Raw genomic sequence first — 22706 nt, 5'->3', positions numbered from 1 at the left:
TCACGCTTTATAAATACAAGTGTGTACTGAGTGCTAGTAAATTCTTTGTGTTATGGGATAATCTATTTTTACTCATGCAGGGCAGGTGAGTTACTCAGCCACATGAAGGACATCTGGATGCTTCTCTTTTTTTGTCATGCAAAATAAAATTATTCCAAGAGGTTTTTTGTATATAGCTATTCTCCCTTTGAAGCTAGGAGTAATGCATTTGTATCGTGACAGCTTGCTTGAATGCTTTTAGCAGTGCAGAGAGAAGGTAGAAGTATTAATTAGTACTGTAGAGAGGTGTCAGCTGTCTGTCACAATGGCAACTGGCATGTTTGTCAAATACTCATTAAAGATTACAAACTGAAATAAGGATCTATGTCAATAGCAGAAACTAATCACAGAACGGTTGAGGTTGGAAGGGTCCTGTGGAGGTTGTCTGGTCCAACCCTCTACTCAAGCAGGGTCACCCAGAGCCAGGACCATGTCCAGATGGCTTCTGAGTGTCTTCAGGGATGGAGACCACCACCTCCCTGGGCAGCCTGTGCCAGTGCTCGGTCACCCTCACAGTGGCAAAGTGTTTCCCGATGTTCAGAGGGAACCTCCTGTGTGTCAGTGTGTGCCCATCGCCCCTGGTCCTGTCACGGGGCACCACCGGAAAGAGCCTGGCTCCGTCCTCTTTGCACCCTCCCTGCAGGTGTTTGTGCACATTGATGGGATCCCCCTGAGCCTGCTCTTCCCCGGGCTGAACAGTCCCAGCTCTCTCAGCCTTTCCTCACAGGAGAGATGCTCTCTTGTGCCTCCGTCATCCCTGTGGCCCTTTGTTGGACTCTCTCCAGTATGTCCGTGTCTCTCTTGTACTGGACGAGCGCAGCTCGGGACACAGTCCTCCAGGTGTGGCCTCACCAGTGCTGAGCAGAGGGGAAGGATCCCCTCCCTCGACCTGCTGGCAATGCTTTGCCTGATGCAGCCCAGGATACCGTTCACCTTCTTTGCAGCAAGGACACAGTCCTGACCCTTTTATTTCTGGGAGGGGATGAGTGTGGTATGTGTGTGAGGTGGCAATGGAGAAGCATAGAACGGATAAGAAATGAGATACTGGTTTCAGTGAAGTATCTGAAGATTTTGTATTTGTCTAGAACAAGTTTAACTTGTCTGGTTTACTGGAGGATCGAGTGATCAAAAATGAGGGTTAAAAAACCCCTGCTTGCTTCTCTGTCAAGTTATTTCAGATATTTTTGTAAGGGTGTAGATGACAACTCCTGAGAATGTCTCCTATGTAGAACACTTTGGTGGGTGCAAGAACCATAAATACCTTGACCAACCCTACAAATGCCTTTTTAAAAATACTGTTTCTTTAAGCCAAGCATAAGCTCTCATACTGACAGTGCTTTAGTTAGAACTTCAGCTGAGTGCAGACTGGCGTGAAACTTGAAGAATTGTAAAGAACTTGTAAATGGTGTGGAAAGGCAGCCAAATACATTTATAATATACTATGTAATAAACCATGCCATACATGGTCTGAGTTCTCATATGTTTCTTAAAAGCTAAGTATTTAATTTAAAATGTTTGCTAACAGATACTTTCTTGACCAATATCAAAAGTAAGGACAGGTGGGATTTGACTGAGTCTGCTTGAATCTGTTTTCTCCACTTGCTTTTTTCCCCACAGATAATGAAATACTTTGTTGTCAGAAAAACAGGAACCACTTGTATTTATAGATAACTGAAATATCTGAAACTGCTGTACTGCACCTTAGTGGAGGGACAAAAAAATCTCATTTTGGGGCTGTTTTCTTTGAAGATGAATACTCAAGCCAGCTGTTCCACTATGCAAGGCCGCTTTCACCAATAATCACAAGCAGCTTTCCCTTTCATCAATAGATTTGAGGAAATCTAGCTTTGTGGGCAGAGCAGGCGGTAGGAGCCTAATCCTCTACAGTAACAGGTTCATACATATTAATAAATGCCTTTTTCTTTACCAGCCAAGTTGTGTAAAAGTCAATATTTTTAAGAGTTTTGACATCTCTTCCAGATTTTTGTATGTATAATGCAATACTAGCAAATGTGGATTTTTTAATTCAGAAACACGGAATTTCTGTTGGTTTTTACTACCTGCTTTCATCCAGCATATTAGGGTCTGCTTTTTAAATGCATTCCAAGCTTGCTCCCTTGAATGGGATAATTTACAGAAGAATAATATGGCATAGTGATGTTAACTGGCCAATTACAATAGAGGCTGAAGGACTCTGTCCTTTCAATAAGTTGTTTTTTTTTTTTTAAGCTTGTCTCAATTCATCCAAACATGGATAATATTGATGGGCCTTTCTGTGGCTTTTCCTGAAAGCTGCTTAATAGTGGCAAGAATCCCTGATGGGGTCAAGCAAAGACTTTCTGCATTGCCATTAAGTTTATCAACTTCTAATCTATAGTTGTTTCTCTTTGAAGATGTGATCTGCTGCATTTTTTTTTTCTTGAAGCTAAGCTGTGAACGTGAACTACATTGGCTTGTGTCTTCCCTACAAGAACTGAAGGTTAACTTTGCCCAGTGAGAAGACAAGTCGTTACTATGAGAAATCTTACACTCGTTACGTGTTTTGATTTGAGAACAGAATCACTCAGATTAGTCCTTACGCAGTCTGTAAGATTATGTAATTAAAATTCAGCCTGAAAACCATGACAGCCTTCACAAAAAAGCCTTCCTTTATTAGCACACAGTGTTTTAATAAGCGTATCCGTGACAATGCTGTCTGCAGGGAGGAAGAGCACGAAGAGTGTTGATTACCTGGCTGGAACAGAAGTACTAGTCAGGAGTGAACTGAGGGTGCACCAAGTCTGGCTTTGTTTGGAAAGTGGGAAGATGGGATGTAGAGGATGGAAAAGATCATCTGCAAGTCCTGAACGACCTTAAAGCTGTTACAATTACAGGATTGTCTACTATGCAGGACTCCTGAGGTTTGGGGACCAGTTTCTGGGACCTGAGAGAATTGGGACCTGAGAGAATTGGACCCTGGAGTTTTGAATTGCAGCTGTTGAAATCAGAAAGAAGTAAGAAGAAATTTAGAAGATGAGCACTTGCATTGTTCTTTCCATAATTAATATCAAATAGTCATATCAGAATTTACTATTTGAACTCCAGCAAAGCTCCTTCAGAAATACTGAATGATTATTACCTAACACAGTTACTGACTGCTATTATTCATTTATGTCTTAAGGCAAAGTGCCACCATTTTACTGATCCAAGACTCTATGAACAGGAAGCATGATGTCCTGCTGGCCTCATTAATTTTCGCCAGTATAGGTAACCTTTAACTCTTTACAGAACCTTAGACTCATACCTTTAAAGGATGTAATAAAATCAAGGGAAATGTTGTCTCATTTTTCATGTTCCCATGCTCTACTGATTTAGTGGCTACCAGAGACTTAAAAGGCAGAAACTACACAGTGATGTGAGTCAGAGAAGGCTTTAAATTACTAGTAGCAAAACTTGGTAGACTTAAGTGAATAACTAGGTGCAGCTCTACCTGAAACATCTAGGCTGGTTAGCTTCTGTAAAGCAAATCTTTTTGAAACGCCTGTGCTAATGAATGTTTTGTACTAGCTGTTCTCTGGAGTATATAGTAGAAGAAACTATCCTGATTTTACAGCTAGGAACTTTGTCTTTGCAGAAGACTTGTTGATACTAAATTATTGTAACCTGTTAAGTGAGTTTGAATTTAATATTGTGTCAAAATGCTTCTTGGTTTTTTAGATCACATTTTCATAATAAATAGTCAAATCCTTTGGGGAAAAGAAAATAAAACTTGCTGTTATTTTTATCAGATAACAATAAGTATAGAAATGAAGGTAGATCACCTTTTGTCTCAAATCAGTATCACCTCAGGTCTGTCAGATCAGTAAAGATATGAAATGGCATAGTGCATCTGCTCTAATTTGGTACAAGACTGTTAAAGGCTTTGAGTGAGTTTTAAAATGCAGTGGTGAATCAAGTATGAAAGTGTTCTCTGCGACTATTCAGTGGTGGGGCAAGAGAAGAAATTGTTGGCATCTCTCCTGTACAACTGAGGAGAACGCTGATTGTCCTCCGGCGAGGGCATGTGGCGATACCAGTGACTGTGCTTTGTTCAGGGTGGGCTGGAACATTGGAGAAGCTTCCAACTGTTGCTCACTAAATACTCAGATTGTTCACTACATCCCTCTGGTTTGACCATTATTAATGTTGATCTAACCTGCTCTGTCCGTGCTGCATTCTCATTACCATTTGTTGTAAAAGTGGTTCTGTTCTTTTCCCTAGCATTCATAGGGACTAAAAAATGTTACCGGTGTCTTTTTTAGAGAGCCAGGCCCCCAGAGCAGGGGACAGCTGCTGCCAGCATCTCAACAGAGCAAGCAAGTGATCAGTGAAATGCCTCTGCCCGACTTTCTTACCCTGCGCACTTGAGACAGTCATCTCTCGTTCACTTCTCCTTGTAGTCAGCACAGAAGATTATTTTCCAAAATCCTCTTTTGAGAGCAAGGCAAAGAAAGTATGGGGTACTGTTCTGATCCTATGGCAAGGAGGATGCAACTCTGGTAGCAAAGTCTAGTTCTTTCTCTTCTGATACCTGAAATCCAAACATCAGGAGTTTGAGATGCAGCTCGTTGAAATGGAGCTGCTGCTGTCAAACTTTCCTGTCTTATTCCAGGTAATGTGTGCTGCTTTAGTTCTCTTAGTAAAGTTACCTGAAGGTGATTTTCATCGTTTCTGAAAGTGTTGGGAGGGATTGTGTAGTTTGTTTGAAAGCAGCTGAAACTGAGTGCTGGTGCTGCTGGCACTGTCTTGCTAATGATTGTGGATACATCTCGGTGTTCTTTCATCTCCTTCCTCCTGAATTCAGTTACAGAACTGCTGTTAAGCATGTCCTAGTTTGGTGATTTTTAGCACTTAAATTTGTATATCTCTTGATTTTCCGGTGGAGATCAGTTCCGTGTAGTATGCTTTCTCTGTACTGTTATGGTATTTTCATTTAGAAGTAGCCTGTGAACCCCTTAAAGCCCATCATGGTGGTTGAGAGCCACTGTCCCAAAAACTGTCATGCAGGCTGCTAATTGAGTCAGCCTTTCCTGTCATCTGTAGCTAGAATGCGCCTAAAACTGAATGCAACAGCATATACTTCTTGCTGGTTTTTCAGGGTATATATTTCAAGTATAATGGCTTTAAGGAGCTACGTGAACAGAATATGTAATTAAACACAAAACTTAAGAGCTTTAATCTTGAGATTTTTTTTTCCTGAATTCCACATTGACTTCCCCACATTTAGTCTTTGTCAATACTCTCCTTCAAAGCTTTGTACTCCAGTTAACTCTGTTTTGTAGGTGGAGTTTTATGAAATAAAGCTGATTCAAAGTTGCAGTTACTTTAAATAGAAGGAGAGATAAATAAAAATGTGAAATGTCTTTTAAAAGAAGAGGGATGGAGAAGGAATTCTGTTACTAGTGTAAACATAATCTTGAAATGCCATAAACTCTACTGGGAGTTTCCTGATAAGCTATGATCAAGTGATTGGAAAACCCTTGGGTCAGATCCTAAATAAACCATGCCAGGTGTTTGGGTTTGGAGACCAGCTGTAGTCAGTCTTCATTGCAGGTCATAGCTGGTAACCTAGTTCAACATGGCTTTTTACTGGTGATCAGCAAGACATGTAACTAGAAACTAGCTTGGGTTTGAAATGCTTCTGGATAATAATACATCCAATCTTTTATAAACTTTAGAAACTAAGGAGAGATTAATTTGTTGTCCTTTAGTGCACATCAGATTGGGCAGTTGATGACTCTACCTTCCTTTTTTCTTTTGATGTCTTGATTCCTTGTTGATCATCATAATAAACACATCTGTATATGCTGATAGTTCTCTTAAGTAAGCTCAGACTGTGTGCTTACCATCAGGTCTCTTGATTGTTAAATAATAATTCTGATGTTGCATAAAGGCTAAATACTTTTATTTGCTGACTTCATCTTTACAGTATTTTTGAGTCACTTCTTTCTCAAAGTGTTAATTCACTTTTGGCATACTGTAGAAATAATGTAGATGTACAAAGTAACATACTAGCATCTTTTCTTTGATAAATGTGGCTGAAGAACAGTGTTTTATTTACAGGCATACTGTCAGGCTCCTATAGCTTTCTGTGCAAAGGATAGGAAGCTAGAAGCTTGCTGTTGAATTCCCAGTCCTAGTGATGCGTCACTGTATAATTTAATGACCTTACTTCTAAGACTAGGAACACCAGAATAATGGATGTTTTACTGATACTTTCTAATCTCAAACTTGGTGCTTCAGTATGAGCTTTGTCTGCAACTAAGAAGAATTTTGTTTTACAATGGTCATTTTTCACTTTCCACCAAAAAGACATGAACTGTACGGTTGAACAGAAAGGCTGTTTGATTTCAAAGTATAAACTAGCCTCTTTCTTTGCTCTTTTCTTTTCTATTTCATAGTTAAATTTGGTTCCTATAGGAGTTGATCCTATTCAGAGGCCGAACTTCTGCTTTAAAGTTCTTGCTAGTGAGAACCGTGAAAGATGGGCCTATATGGGCTGATCTGGAGATTTAAGAGCCTGAAATCTTTTGGAGCAATAACGGCTTGATCTCTTCTAGAATGATAAGCATGGGAATCCCACCACTTCTGTAAGAAGTCTTTTCCTTGCTGTTTGTGTGGAAAACAGTTCTGATGTGTACTTCGAACTTTATTTGCTGCAATTAAACCCTGTGATGTTTGTGCTGTACTTATACCTAACAGGTATAAGAACAAGTTTTCTTCTCCTTTGTAGATACTTTAAACTATGTGAAGTCTGTAACTGTCTCTTTTTCATCTCTTTTAAATGCTTAGTTTTCTTACTTAGTGATTCTGATTATTGGAAAAAAAATTGGAATATGACACATCCTCTAGTGGTCTTACCTGGACTTTGGTAGGCTTACATCCTTCTGGAGAGTTGGTATCCAAAACTGGCCATAAAATCTAAGTTCAGGGCTCAGAAAGGCCAAATAAAACAAGACTTCAGTTAGTATGTGTACATCCTGTGTAAGAGGAGTATTGCAAGTTTGACGCCTTTGCAAGATTTTTATTTTTTAACTTCTCTTTACATTCTCTTCTGTGGAATTGCAGTCAGCTACTCACTCCATGTTTTGTACTTGTGCAGCTGATTATTGCTACCAGAACGTAATACTTCATGCTTATCCTTATTGAATTGCATCCTTTTTATTTCAGACCATTGCTCCAATTGGGCAAGATCTTCCTGAATTCTATTCCTGCTGTCCAGAGTGCTTGCAGATCATCTGCAGGTATAAAGATAGTCTGTACTCCACTGTCCAAGTCATGGATTAAAGTATCCTATATCACACTCGGAGGAGACCCCTGGAGAGCTCTGTTTGATGCATCCTTCCACTCTTCCACTGAACCATTGGAGAGCCACGTGTACAGAGTAGTTATCAATGGTGGACCCGCTTTGTACAAGCAGTGTTCTTACTTATAAAAATGTCATGCGAGATGGCGTTAAAAGCTCTACTGATTTTACAATGTGATCACATCTTCTGTGTTTTTTCCCTATGAGGCCTGTTAATTTTTCTCAGAAGGAATTTTTGTCTGACGTAAGCTTCTGAAAAGGCCATCCATGTTGACTTGCTGCTGTCTAGGTGATGATAAATAGGTGGTTCTGCTTTGCTTTGGTTTTCCTCTGAGGTATTGAGCACGGGTTGTCTGACCTGTTGTTTTCATGTTCTTCAAAGACAGGTGCTTAGGCCTGTTTAATCTTCTGAATCACTGCTGTTCTCAAAGTTAATGAAAATAATAGTCAGTGATATTGAGAGAGAGAACTGTCTGAGGTGCTCTAGCGTGAATTTTTTTATTCTGCCATCTTTATTCTTGGGAAAAAAAAAGTGTGTTATTCTTCACGTGTTCCTCCTCTTGTTGCCCGTAATTGCTGATGTTGGTCAGTAGTTTGAAGATTGAAACATAGCTTCAGCTATGTCATGAACAACGATGTTGCTCTCCTCCTTCAAAGGTAGTAGCTGGAAAAAAGACATCTGTTCAGCAGCCTCTGTATGCCAAGCTGATACCCAGCACTTCCAAAGCCAGTATCGTTATTTAAACTAAAAGGCATTTATTTGTATACTTGAAAATTTGCCAGCTTTCATGGGCATGGTTTCTAGCAAAGCAGAGCTCTCTATTCTAGAGTTTGTGTTCGACATATGCTTGTCCTGATTAATGGCAGTGGGAGGATACTCTTTCGAATATGAGGTGAGACTTTGGATGTGGTTTAGACTTCCCTTTTGAAGGGACAACATGAAGTTTCAAGTATTCAGAGAACCGAATAAATTCGCATCCTTTAAATTTAGATCAAACTTCTGGTGCATGAAGACTGTTGTTAGAAACCATAGCGTTGGAGTGTGTTGTCAATATTGACGTTTGTGAGCTTTTAAAGGAAGTAAGTATGGTGTGTGTTGTAGGACTTCTTTATGGAGACATGGCAGCGTTTTTTACCAGGTGAGATACAGTTTGAATGTTTAAACGTGCTAAGCTAGTTGTCTGTCATAGTCTCTGGGACTGGAATCGAGCCTCTCTGTCAGGAATACCTGTTCTCTCACCAGAGGCGGAGGAAGAGAAGTGCCTGGTGTACCTCCTGTGGAAGAGGGCGTGGGCTCTCGTTCTCTGGTTCAGCGTCAGGGACATCCCCTTTCTGGGTGGCTGTTGGCTCACTGTGTCAGTCTGCCAACGACTGGGACTGAGTCTTGACCTCTCGTACCCGGACGTCTGCCGGGGAGGGGACCTGAGGAATCTGCTTTTCTGGTCCAGGCTGTCCCTACATTCAGCTGAGGCAGTGTCAGAAGGACTTCTGGTGTTTCAGCTGTGACACAGCAGCAGCAGGCTAGATGATACCACTGCAAGCCATTTTCTCAATTGTTTCTGCAAACTGAAAGGAGTTTTTAGTAATTTTCTAACCTTTTACTGTTTGTGGTTAAAAATAGATGCCTCAGCAGTCTGAAATGCAATCGTATTAGTTCAGACCTGCACATTAAGCATCATTCATGTTACCTCTGTGGATTTGCTTTTCCTGTTTAGGTAGCACACATCCCAGCCTCCCCCCCGCCCCAAGTTAACATCTTGCTAAAATATAGCTATGGAGCAGAAAATGTTCTTTTAGTTGTCTGAAGTAATGCAAAAGCAATTTCAACAGCAGGGGATACAAATGAGAATTTAATGAGAAAAAACTTTTTCATACCTTTCCAGATACTTGCTTAAGAACAGTACAGGAATCTATAGTGTATAGGGTATAAGTATAAAAATAGACCATGTGAAATACATGCTGTCTGGTTGTAAACCACAACTTTTTATACCTAACAATAGCAACGGGGTTTTATATGCTGCACGTAAATTTATCTTGGAAGTTAAATTACTTTCTATTTACAGTCACTTTCTGAGGAAGAGCCTTTTTACATACTCTTCACAGACAACTGAATTAGAAAGAAGAGCTTGGGCGTCATCCTTCCCTCCAACAAAGGAATGGAATTTTTTTTTAACAGGCAGAGTGGTGAAGGTGGGAGAAGGAGTGATAAACGCGTCAAACAAGTGATTTGTGATCATTGCTGATGCACAAATAGTGTTATCCTTGTGAGGTTTTTGGTATACATCTGCCATGGGAATCAAAGTACTTTAGATAGTGTTTTGTTATGGTGCCGCTTCTGTGCTTTTTTGGTCTTGTTTTGTTCTATGATTTCAACTATACAGTAATTGTACTTAAATGGAAGTAATTAAATAACTTGACAGTTGTTTTAAGAAGTATTCTTGCCATAAACTTAGAAAAGGGATGGGCACCTGTGCTTCTAATGTTGGTATAAACTTCTAATTTTAAAACTGGCTTTAAAAGGAATTTGAACTAATACTAGCGTTTCTGAAGATTTTTCAGCTAAGCTGTTGCATTCACCTCGAGGGCTGGTATAGCTGTACCAGCGTAAGGTTGAACCGCAGTATTGATAAAAAGAGTTTCTAAGCTTAAGTATAATGCTCTGAGACAGCCACTAGCAGTAGAGATTTTTGACTTTGTGCTTCATCCAGTATCTTGTTAACAGTAAGTGTTCAGATGAGACTTTGGAGAATTAAGATCTTCAAATTACACTCTTGGTATAGTTGCTATCTATGGGGCAAATGCGTGCTGAACGAGGAGGGTCAGGCCGTCTCAGGGGTTTGGCACCGGTGATGGAGTTTGTGCCGTAGTGTCTGGTTTTCAGCCAGATTACTGGAGCCTGTGCTGAAGGCTTGTGAGCCCCAGGGTGGTGGCTAGAGCACTCCGATTTACTGCTTGGCAAAGCACCTCCAAACAGCAGCTGCCCTATTTATTGCACATCAAGAAGGGGAAGCACGAGGATGACTGACAACTGCTTACAAAGTTAGTGATATTTTAGATTCCACTTTTCAATTTTAACTTGATCTGGTTTTCAGTTGTCACTTATTCTGTAGTTGCTTGAATGTGGCATATTTAACTCTGACTTCTAGGTCCTCTTGGAGAACTCGTGTGTTTTGAATATAAAGTAGGGTGCTAAGTAGAATAGAAATACTGAGTACTGTTTGCAGAGACATTTTGTGAAATATGAAAAATGTGAAAGGTATCTTTTGAATTTAGGTATGTATAGCATTAGAGTGGTATACAGCTTACCTATATGAGATTGTCCGCATGATGCGAGACGTTTCATTAATGGCTTTACAGTTGTCTTTTTACAGTAGCAACTTGAAATAGCATGAAAATCCACGGGGCTCGAGGATTACTTTTTCTTTTTGAATCAGTGTGTCCTTACTGGAAACCTATAGAAACACTAAGGCCTTTCAGTCATTAAACTATTCTTTAGGCATTCTGTGAAGTCTGTAAACTTCTGGACATAAATTTAACCTGTCTGGACAGCTAATTTACTTTGTAATGCAGGTTGAATAAGAGAGTTAGTATTTTTATTACGTACCCATTTTCAATATGTCTGTTTGATTCTTGGATCTCATAGGAATCCGTCAACTGCATTCTACCAAGCGTTCCATTTCAACAAGTTACGCGAGTCAAAGACCTTCTGGGATAGGTATGAATGCTTAAGTATGGAATGCATACGTGCTGAGGTATGCATGAACAGCTTCGCTCTATGCAAGTTTCTCGTCATTTTTGTTTGCACAGAACTGCTGCTTGTGTTTAGAACTTCACATGGGACTTCTGCAGCCTGAAGGTCTGAAAGCACTCATGGGAGTGAAGTATTCGTACTGAAACTTACTAAGTCTAAAATATTACATTACTTTTTTCTTCCTCCTTCCATTATGCATGTATTATACATAATGTGTAAGCTGAAAGAGTTTAATGCTACTCAGCTACTGGCTGACCTGCACTAAAATATTTACAGCTTCCTTTTCCAAAAAAAGGATACTTTTTGGCATTGTGGCTATTGAGTCCTATATCAGAAAACAAGTTGTAAAAATGTTATATTTAAACGCAGCTTTGGCAAAGTTGAAATCTTCCGGTCTCGAAACCAGGAAAGGAAGCTTTCTGGCTTGCTTTCATTCTGCTTAAGTAAAGCTAGATGGGGAACAAACGTGAACTGTGACAAGATACGAGGACGAAGTAAACCTACTAAGTTAGCATTGAACTCATGGCGAGAAACTGCAATGAAGTGCAACAAAGTCATATCTCTTACAGATATGACTTGTCAGAGATGCATTACTAATTCATCAGTAGCTGCAAACTGTTTCTTTCCTGCACTTTAATGATTTTGAAGGGGGGGTGGTTGTCAGCATTAAGTTGAAGTCCTAGTGATTATGTGGCTTCATGCCTTGTGATGCTCTGGCTTGTCACAATACTTCTGCTTAGCAAGCTCTCTAGAAGCTATTGAAGTATTGATAACAATTTCATCATTGTACTGGCTGTATTTGACTTGAGAGGCTTTTCAACTTGCAAAGCTTAACTGAATCCTTTAAAGTTTGCTTGGCAAGAGTTTGTATACCGTACAACGCTGATGGTTAAAAGTAATGCTAATACATCCTGCTCTGTGTTTTGCTGAAGTGCTAGCATTAGGCTTAAGTTTCAAAAGCACATCTTCCTTTTCTAGCAGAAACTTGTACAAATTTGCATTTTTGCTTTAAGCTCTGGATGATGCCACTTTCCTGTATTTATGGGACAGAGTTGGTATTTAGGTTCCAAGGACTTCATTATTTAACTGGAATAAACTTCAGGGCCTTGAATACAAATTTGCTAGTTAGACCAAAAGCTCACTTTAAGGTCTAGCCTTCATCTGTTTCTCTATTTTCATGTCTCTTAACTTGAAATAATTCTTAAGATGAGGAAGCTGATTCAAAAACCCTAAAATCAGATAATTAATGATTAAGATTGAGGCTTATGTACAGTGTCTGAAGCAAGTACTGGAAGAATGGGATATAGAAAAACATTAAATTCAGGTAAAAGAATGTAAACGGCTTCCTTTTAAAACAGTTTTGCATCTTTGCTGTTGAACACTTTGTGGTAAAAACAAGTATTTGTAAAAATATAGAAGCAAATTCATTGGATTGATGCAAGTTTTAAACTTCTAATCTGTTCAAATTCCAAAGTCTTTGACCGGGTTTAGCAGGTTTTGCATTTATAATGCAGTTACTAGATTTTCTTAAGATCACGTTATGTAGTTTTGCTTTACTAGATGACTGAAACTGAAAAGCTTTCAACAATAAACTGCCAGTGAAAACCTAATGGAGGGAACTTCAAGGGCATAGCCAGTAAAGCCAGTTCTGGGGAGCACTTCACAGGGCCGGGGTATGGCGGAGCTCAGTTGTGTGGCTCTGCCAGCGATGTGCATCCCGAGCGACGCGTGTGCTGGCAGCAGCGGGACGGGAGGCTGGCGGTGGTGCCACGGTAGCTCCGCTCTGCGTAGGCGAGAGGGCCTCTGGTGCAGGTGGGGATCTGTTGTCAGACCTGAGTAGTTTGATAACAAGGACGGTGGTTTGGGGCTTCTTTTGTGATCTCCGGTTTGTGAAAGAAATCTCTGCTGTGAAAATGATAAGCTTGTCCGGTTTCCTCAGAATACCTTTGTTTTCCCATCCCAAAACGTGGGGGTTAACACACTGCAAAACATGAGGATCTTAAGCCTGCTGGCAGTAGACTCTTTAATTACATTTTGCTGCTCCTTCAGAAGTAGTTTGTGAACCTCAGGGGCTTGAGTTAGGAGACTTTAGTATAAACATAATAGAAAATCTTCCTCTGTAATTTCAGTATTTTTTTTCTGACATACAGATTGTTCTCGTATGAGCAGCCATCTCTTGGGACCATTTGAAGTCAGCAAAGCTAACCAGCTAAAAGCTAGTCAGCTATTGCAATAGACAGTAAAAGATTGCTAAATTGCTCCAGTAAAAGAGAGACTTGTTTATTTTTCACTAGCACACCATGGCAGGGAGGAGTGCTGGTAACATTCAAACCATTAAATATTAGTGAAATACTAGTTGTTACTGACACGTTTGCAGGAAGCCTGCAAATGTTTTTCTGCATAGTGTTCACATAGGTGTTGCTAAGGGCACAAGTCTCATGGGTCTGTCTTTTCAACTGGCATGGTTACTGAGAGGATTAAGAAGGGGGATAATAGCTTCTTGGCATATTCACGTGAGTCTGGGTGACTGCTCTTCTGTGCCTGGATTGCCTTTGTATGGTAATAGAGCCATGGGAGCTTTAGTTGGGTTTACCTAAAACATAGCCATTGTTGGTGAACTTGAATTTAAAGCAGTAGGACTTATGTTTCCATTGCATTTTTGTGTGAAGTGTTAAACCTTCACAATGTAAATTAACTCAAAATGTGGATTTTCTCCCCACATTAGCACCCAGATAAATGTATTCTAAGTGTTGCTGGTGAACATCTTTCTTCTTATGTAAATGTGATGAATTAGACAGCATCCTCATGTGATGGATTTTGCTGAACTTCCATTTCCCTATTCCATGCCTTTCTGTTAAATGAGATGCTCCTCCTGGAGACAGGAGAAAGTCAAGGGTTACACATCTCCCACTTTTTGATTGTAGCCTTATCTGGAGGTTCTTTTATTGGTGAAACTTCTCTGATTTGAAACTAAAAGTCTAAAACTCCATGTGAAATTTAAAAAGAGTCTTAGGACGAGGCTGACATATCACATAACACACTGATCCAGTCAGTGTTGTGGTTAACGTGTTTCTTCTTGATGCTTGCTTCTCGTGGAAGTGGTGCGCAATGTGACTGTCTTCATGCATAGGGAAGAGTGTTTGGTTCATTAGTGTAACTCAAAAACTTACCAAAACTATGAAGGAGCCACATTTTTCTTTAATGTAAAAAACATCCTCCCCCCCCAACCCAAAAAAACCCCACCAAAAAACCCCCAACCAACAAATCCAAACCGATTCAACTCAACGTCTTGGTTTTCTGAAGAAGTATTTTGTCTTTTACAGAGCTCATGCATTGCTGCTAAGATCAATTATGATGTTGTATTGAATAATTGATCTTCAGAGTTTCATGTAAAACGGAAGAAAACGTAACTGTCCTATGGAAGTAAGTACTTCTCTGTTTGACGGAGGAGCAGACTAACGTGGAGCTTAAGTAGACTTTCAGGGAAAGCCAGGCACCTGCCAGCAATCCTGAGGCTGCGAATTCACTGCCTCAAACTTTCTCACATTCTCATGCAGCTTTGATAAAGAAAAATGATGAAAATCTGAAATACTTGCATAGATACTCTTTCAAGGCTGGATAATTGATCGTATTGGGGAGCGATCGTATCATAAAATCTCATAACTGGATGGAGGCTAATTAAACATTAACTGTTTCAAGTTAATAAAATTAACTGTTTCAAGAATAGACAGGGTTTCTCTGGACAGACTAAACAGCTAAATAGTGGTAAGACATGAAGAATGGCTGGTTAAACGACTACAGTAGCTCATAACTGAGTAAACCAATGAGGGGAAAGAGTAAATTAACACACTTACTGTTTTAGTTTGTAGTTCACTTGTGAGCACAACAAATGTGGGAACACTTCAAGATATCTTACTGTTCCTTCCAGAAAGGTTGCTTGATAATTTGATTTAAAGCAGTAACAACAAAAGAGCTAGAAGAGCTAGGGGAGATCAGTTGGTTCAGGGATATCTGTCTGAGACTGCAGTGTATAGCATCTTTTCCACTTTAACCTAAAGCAAAGTAGATCTAGTGCTTTAGAGGAAGAGTTGTCTTACGGAGGCTATTGGACAAGACTCTTGCTAGCATCGGTGTCCCCTTTTGTAGTCTGTTCTGCAGACAGTCTTTTCCACTCCTGCAGAATTAGCAGTGATAGGTTTTATGTATCTACAAGCATGAGGTGAATAGTATGGTAACTCTTGTTTAAGAGCTAAAATTTAAAAGAAATATTGAGAGCAAGAAAAAGCAAGAAAACTCATGCATTCTGGCAGCCTTTTGGGGGGTCGCTGGCTGCTAAGAAATTCCTTGGGAAAGTAGTATGCAGATAATCAGTAACACAACTGAATACAGAATCTGGTTTTTGTTACTGACTAAAAAACCTGAAGCTTCAAAATTAGTTTATGTCATCCAGTCAGTAGGATTTGCAGTCTCGTTTAAATGTGAAACGCTATTACCTAGTCTAGGACTTGACAGTGCCAAAGTAGGGCTGTTTATAACTCTCATTCCTAATGCATCCAACGTTGGCGTAAAATATGCACGTTACCAAGGACTGTGGGATCTCTAAAAATGAACCACTGCATTCTTTTTTTAAGCATACAGAGTGAATTAAGCTGCAAATGCCTTTATTTTGAAGTTTGATTCCTAGTCTTTCTACCTAGATTTCAAAGTGAATTTTGAAGTTGAGAACATGTCTCTTAGAAGGATGATAGTTATATCTAAAGACATTAATGGTGAAAACACCAAGCTGAGTACAGTGGCGCCTGTTGAATTCACCACTGAAATAGATCTTGGTGCCTACAAATGTGAGGTGATGTGAAAGTTAAATTTTCCTCTAGCCATTAACAAGTTAACATTAAGACATTAACCTTTTTTGCTGTCTTCTGATCCACTTATCCTCAATTTTTCCATTAGTCACTTACTTTATTAGCTTTCCCATTCTGTGAACAGTGTTGTTCAAGTTTTGGCATAGTCTATGGTAAGTAAGCTTTGTTGAACTGCAAAACTATGCTTTACAAAGAACACTTGTTTGATCCTTGAAAATACAGATCTTACACCATCAAGTTGTACATTGGTATGTTGTGCTAAGAGGGCTACCAAACACTTCTTTTAACAATATTATAGCTTGTTGATCATACTGTGAAACATCTTTCCAATAATATCTTACCATACTCTTGGCATACCATGTCTCCATAGGAAAAGCTTTGCAGCAATGCAGTCAGTTATACCGAGGCTTTTAAGAATGCGATGCGTTATGATCGCTGTATATTGTGTAACATGTATTAGAAATCAGACTTGCGCTTAGACTTACCAGTTCTCTTCCCATTTTCTTCATCTGTATGTACATGATTGTCCAAGACACTTCTCTCACTTTGTTTGCAAGACATTTGAAACAAAAAAAATTACAGTGCTGTTCTTGAGTTGTAGGCATATAGAAGAAATATACCTAAAATACAACATAAAGAATTCCGAGGTGCAAGCTGTAAGTACTTGATAAACCACTTTGTTCCAAACACTGCATACCTGACTGTGAGCTGTAACTAAGCAGTGGTATTAGCAGTCAAAATCTAGTTTTCCCCTTGGTCTTTCAAAGTAAAATGTGAAAAAATTACATTTAAGCCACTAGGATTTTTTTAAACAATCAGAATTAGGATTTCTCAGACTAAATAGAGTTTTGCCTATCTGTTGTGTAAGGTAGAAAATGTTGGTTTTACCATCCATCTCTGGAAATGGCAAACTGTACTTGGTAATCTTTGTCACTTTTGCTGACTATAAGTCTTGTCTTGTACTTGATGGGCTTCAGAGTGATCTTGGTATACCAATATAACCGCTTTTTGGTCACAGCCTTCACGTACGTAACCTTAACTTGGAGGTCCAAGTCAAACTGCATTGTTCTCTTAAATTACAGTGCGTATGTATGGTAGCTAGTTGGCTGCAAAAGCTCGGTTTGGGGGGCAGGGGAGAAGTTTGCAGTTACAAAAAAAAATATATGCCTAATGCATCCCTTTCAACCGCTTATGTTACTTGATGTGGATTTCTGTTTATGTATTACAGCTTTGACAATAATTGTCAGACTCCTGTAGTTCCTGGAGCAATCAACTTTGTCTAAAAGCACAGCATAGTAATCGGTCTTTTTTTGTAAGAGCTAAACAGTGTTTTTCTGCTTCTAACTCACAAATTTGCAAGTCGGGGCATTGGATATGCAGTGGACAGTGCACTCACAGAACATATCAAACTCTTTCCAGTTATGACATCCAAAAAGACTTATTTAACAGATTTTTTTTTTTCCTTGGCCTTTTCATAAGGACTGGATTGTCTCTATAAATCTCATTCTGCAGCCATGGGATAAGATATTTTCATGCAAACTGGGATTTGATATCAACAGTTAAGGATCTGAGAAAAATACAAAATGTTAAGATTTGGCAGCACATTTGGACTGTACCATAAGAATAGCTGGCACTGGAGTACTCTGCTTCTGAGTGTCTCTCGGGAGCTATTTGTTGGGGGGAGCACTATAACATGAATAAAGGACAGAATCATATGGGAATTGTGCTAGCATAAAATCTAACTCTCATATGCTTTTAGAAAGTGAAATGAAATATTGTCATCAGGATAAAACTGCATCTGACTAACTGAAGGCTGCTCTGTCAGGGTGGAACTTCTCCTGGGGTGGGTGGGCGGGCGGTGGTCTGCATGGTCCTGGACTCTGCCTGCTGGAGACGAGCAGGATGGACACCGGGATTTGTGCAGGGAGCAGGGCTGGAGTCCTGACTCGGTACTTCGATAATAGCACAAGCTGCTCTGGGGATAAGGGCAACGAGAATTTTGAAATGAATAAAAGTAGTTTGTATAAACTACTTACTGCTTTCAGCACTGTCAGTATCACTTCAAGTGTAAAACAGGGGTGGGAGAGTGATAGTTTCTCTGGCTGCATTCAAATCACGCTTACGGGGAGGGACAGTTCTTGTACCCATGTTGTGAACGCTGCACTCATCTAAAAGGCAGACAAGAATTTGGAGCACAAGGTGCAGCATGGGAAAGGTGCTTCTGCAGCATGCCATGAGTTTCAGGTGATTAAGGGGAAGACTGCCTGTCTTCCACTTGAGAGGCTTTTTCAAGGAACTGATGGAATGCCTTAACTTTGGTGTAGTGGACTATATCTTTTAAATAATCACACTGCAAAATAGTTGAAACAGAAATAGAAGAACAAAGTCCCAATCTCAAATTTAACTAGAAAAGTATTGACAAAAGGTGTATAATTACGCTGTAAAGATGCAGCAGCAGATCCCACTACAGAGTGTGCTCTTTGCTTTAATTTTGGTCCTCTTGGCTTCATCTCTTCAGAGCTGCCTCACCTGACTGCTGGAGTGGTGTTCATGAAAGGCTGTGTCGGGGAGATGGAGCAGGCCTGGGGATTTCAGTGACTCTTGAACACAGACATTTTTGACAGTTTCAGATAGATCTGAAGCATGTTAATTCAAGATGGAAAGGAATACTTAACCTTGTCATGAATTATAAATACTTTTTATTCTGAGGAGGTTTACCACGAATATAGCTTGAAAGAGACTTAGAAGACAGGAACAATTTTCTTGTGAAATGGGTGTTTAGCACTTCTGGTTTAGATTATTTCTAAATTGAACAAAGCTCATAGAGGCTGTTACTTCCTCAGTCTGAAAAGCTGATTCCCTCTACTTGTGAATGCTTGGTGCTGGGTACTGACAATTCTTGTGAGACTTGTTAAAATGGATTTCTCTACATAGTGTCATATTCTTTCAATAGTTGAGCTTTGTTTCGTGTATGTAACTAATACTGCTGAGCATATTGCCAATACTCATTTTAAAAAGCCTTAAGTATCTTTTTCTTAACACTTGGTTTCAGTGAGTGTTACGTATTTTCAGAGAGGCAAGTTTCCAAGCGTGACTGCAAACCTTGCATTTTCCTGTATGTTAACTTTTTTAAACGTAGCTGCACACTGCTGATAGCAACTTCCATCGCTGGGGAGCATTATCAGTAGTTATCACTGGCAGGCCTGGTAAATAGTCCAAGAACTGCGGTCTCGTGTCAGACACGGAGCTGTGGAGTAAAATCAGGCCACTGAGACCTAGTATGGGAGGGCAGGCATGGAGAGTACGGGACCGACAGCTTGTGTGCGGATGGAGCCTTCTGGGGCTGCTGTGGGGCTGCTCCTCCACTGCAGCTGGCGGTGCGGGGTGCCTGGTCCGACTCCTGGGGAGAGCTACGGCTCCTCTCCAAACGGAGAGATCCGAGTGCGAGAGAACGAGGACACCCCCAGCCCCCCGAAATTCCGACTCCAGAGAGTTACGAGTGAGCGACTGGCTTGTGTTCCTGTATTGTGACTTGAAAACAGACCAAAAATATTAAGGGCTGGATTGCCGTAACCTGGGAAGTAAAGATGTAGTTCAGCATCTTGTTTTGCACAGTAAACGCACATTCTTACAGTGATGACTGAGACATTTTGTTGGACTGTTCTGCACAAGTGTGTCTTTGGAGCAAGACTGACCCTAACTGTAACCAGCCAACCGCAGTGCATTTCTTAGACGTTAAAGGTGATCCGGTGAGAACTCACTGAAACCGAGTAGGTGCGCTCATGGAGTTCAGGCTTTGGTCATGTCTTACTCTTCTGTTGACTACTGCCACTCAGTTGCAAAGTTGTAAACACGGTGCTGATCCAGAACTTTTTAACGGGAAAGCAGTCTTCAAGTAAAGCCAGAGAACAAATGTTATAATAGGTTTGGTTTTTTTCTTCAGTGCTTTATAAAAGCAATTTAGCAGAAATAAAACTGGAGGTAACGACCTCATTAATATCCCATGAATCCCTGTTTTCCCCCAGTGGAGAAAGCTGAAAAATGAGGCAAGGAATCAAAGCGGTTAATTTACTATTTATTCTAATGCATTTTTCTGGTTATGGGTGTCATAAGCATAGTCTGAGGAATTACAAACTGAAGGAGCAGTGTCTCTTAAGAGCTCTAACTGTACTGGGCAATACAAGTGTGTGTGGGGAACCCCCATAACGGTGTGCTGAATTCTTGAATCTGAAGCTTTAGCCTTCCAGTGAAAGCATGTTCTAGGAGTCCTGCTGGTGCCGATGGGTGCATAGTTTTGACTGAATGATACAGTAATACTCACAAAGTTTTCTCCTTATATTTACAGTGCATCTGGTGCAAGCGTTGTTGCCATTGACAACAAAATAGAACAGGCAATGGTAAGTAAAAAATAAGTTGTTCTTTCTAATAGGATTAGTGGTTCATCACTGAACATATTGTATTGTGTCCAGCTGTATTGTGTTTCTGTGGGTCTGTAACATCCCTTCAGTCAGGTCAGACTGAGACCATCATTTGAAAAAAGGATTTTCTGTATCAACTATGGGATGACCACAAACCATGATTGCCTTTACTGTTGGCCCAGAAATGTTCTTAAATGAATTTTCCTACTAATGTCTGTGAACAAGCTGATTGAACTTAAAGGGGTGCTGAAAATAAATAGCGCACTTAAGTCTTTTACTTTAGCGAAGTTCGTCACTAGTTTTTCTTAATTGTTACTTATGCTATGCCATCCTCGACATTTTGTTCAGCTTCAGTTACATCTGTTTGATTTTTGCTTCTGCTGGTTTAAAGGCTTTTGTATTTCTTGGTTCTCGTACACCTCAGTGCTTGGGTCTGTGTAATGCCGACCTCTACCTCCAGGTCAAAGCTTCAGAGCTGATGCTTTCATTCTGAGTAGCTGGAACCTAATTCTAGTCCGTGTCTTCAGCGTAACTTCAGCATAGAACTTTAATGCTGCATGCTGGAAACAAAGCTTTTGCCACTTTACGGTGAATAAAAGGGCTAGGTTATTTGCTCTTGAAGGCTAATTTATTAATCTAGTTTTAGTGACGACTGCTTTAGTTTTCCAGGCTTACCACTTACTTCAGTGAAAGCAGTAAAATAGTAAATCCTGGGGCTGGAGTGGAATGAAACTGTTCTTTCACTTGGTGTAACTGTTAACTTGTTCTTCACAGGATCTAGTGAAAAGCCATTTGATGTATGCAGTAAGAGAAGAAGTGGAAGTCCTGAAGGAACAAATAAAGGAATTAGTTGAAAGAAACTCTTTACTTGAACGAGAAAATGCACTGTTAAAATCTCTTTCAAACAATGATCAGTTATCCCAACTTTCAACCCAACAGGCCAATCCTAGTAGCACTTCACAAGCGCAAACAGTGATAGCACAGCCTCCGCAGCCAACGCAACCTCCACAGCAGCCGAATGTCTCCTCAGCGTAAAGCTTTCTTGCCTCCTTTGAAAACGAAAACCTGAGAGCAGTCTGTCCTTGTGTGCCACTGATGTTCTTTCCACTTTATATGAAAGCAAGTAGCCATGCTTCTGTTGTGTGTTTGGCCTTTTCAGTATTAGACAATCATTCTACAAGAGCTGTCCCTCACTGGTATATCATGAAGTGTGGTTGGTGTCCGTTGTGTCATCAGCGCACAAGGGAAGTCGTAGGAGGAGTTGTTAATGCAAAGAACGCATTTGCTTGGTGTGCAGGAGTGAGGTCTTTAAGAGCTTTGGTGGCTCTCCAAGGTTTCCATTTCCCGTGGATTACTTTGAGCCTTGCTGCCTGGTAAGAAGTAACAATTCATCTTAAGAGCCACTGTTCTTTCAATATAAGTAACATTTGCCTACATTAGTTTCATTTATTTGTTTTATTTATTACAGGGCTGCTATTTTCATAATGTACATGAACAATGTCACAGAACTTTTTTAATTTTTTTAAATAAATGTATGTATCAGTAAAATGATAGATGGGATTGCGTTTAATAGATAAAATGTTTAGGCAATAATTGAACAAAAGAATCCTGGCATATTTCTAACACTAATGGCAATTTACCTTTGGTATTTATTTACGGTAGTAAAGATCCAGCTTGAATGTAAATTTTGTATAGAGTGTAAGTACGAAGACCATAGTGCATCTGTACAGGTAGTCACCAGTTATTGTGATATAATAAATAATTGATGGGCTATTTTGATGAAGAAAACTTTGCTCATTTCTGTTTCTACTTTCTAATAGAGAGAAATTGCCATGATTCCTCTGCTTTTTGACATTTCGTATAATTTTTTTTTGGGTGGGAATAAAAAGCTGTGAAATTGTTCAACCTACTTTGTAACCAAAGAAGCAAAGCTGTGTAATTGAGTTTTTTTATTTTATAATGCACATTCTTTATGTATTCTTATTTAGTGTTTTCTCATTCACAACTTTCTTTGCTGTCTAGCATGATCTGCATGACCTATAATCTTTGAACCACTTTCGTACCTCATGTTTTTATCCAGCACTCTTATTGTAATATGTAATAGTCTGTGAACAATGTCAAATAAAAAAGAAAGAACAGCTGGTGTTGGTGGAGCTGAGCTAGTGTGCTATGCACTAGTTGTTTAAAAAAAAAAATAAATGAAGTGAGCCATCTTTTGTTCATTTAAAATGGTGTTTTGAATTTCGTATGCAGAAAACGTTTTGTTACATTGCAGATTTTAATGTATTTAATAAATGCAACATGCAGATTAA

General features: G+C 39.8%; 1 protein-coding gene across 5 annotated transcripts in view; it reads left to right on the top strand.

Moving 5' to 3' along the window:
* The window catches only part of TSC22D2 (TSC22 domain family member 2), a 31136-nt gene extending 8430 nt beyond the window's left edge, over nucleotides 1-22706 (top strand). The window contains exons 2-5 of one of the 5 annotated variants that reach the window (XM_072866989.1): nucleotides 7228-7301; nucleotides 11007-11078; nucleotides 20322-20373; nucleotides 21169-21308. In XM_072866989.1, the coding sequence (XP_072723090.1) occupies nucleotides 7228-7301; nucleotides 11007-11078; nucleotides 20322-20362 (187 nt within the window). In that variant the 3' untranslated portion in view covers nucleotides 20363-20373; nucleotides 21169-21308. Of the gene's footprint in view, nucleotides 1-7227; nucleotides 7302-11006; nucleotides 11079-11170; nucleotides 11198-20321; nucleotides 20374-21168 lie in introns of those variants that run through there. The other 4 variants (XM_072866987.1, XM_072866990.1, XM_072866988.1 and 1 more) reach the window with 4 other exon arrangements.

This window comes from Ciconia boyciana, chromosome 7 (genome assembly GCF_034638445.1).
Source record: "Ciconia boyciana chromosome 7, ASM3463844v1, whole genome shotgun sequence".
Lineage (NCBI taxonomy): Eukaryota > Metazoa > Chordata > Aves > Ciconiiformes > Ciconiidae > Ciconia > Ciconia boyciana.
Note: the sequence above shows the minus strand (reverse complement) of the source record. Positions and strands in the feature narration are given on the sequence as shown.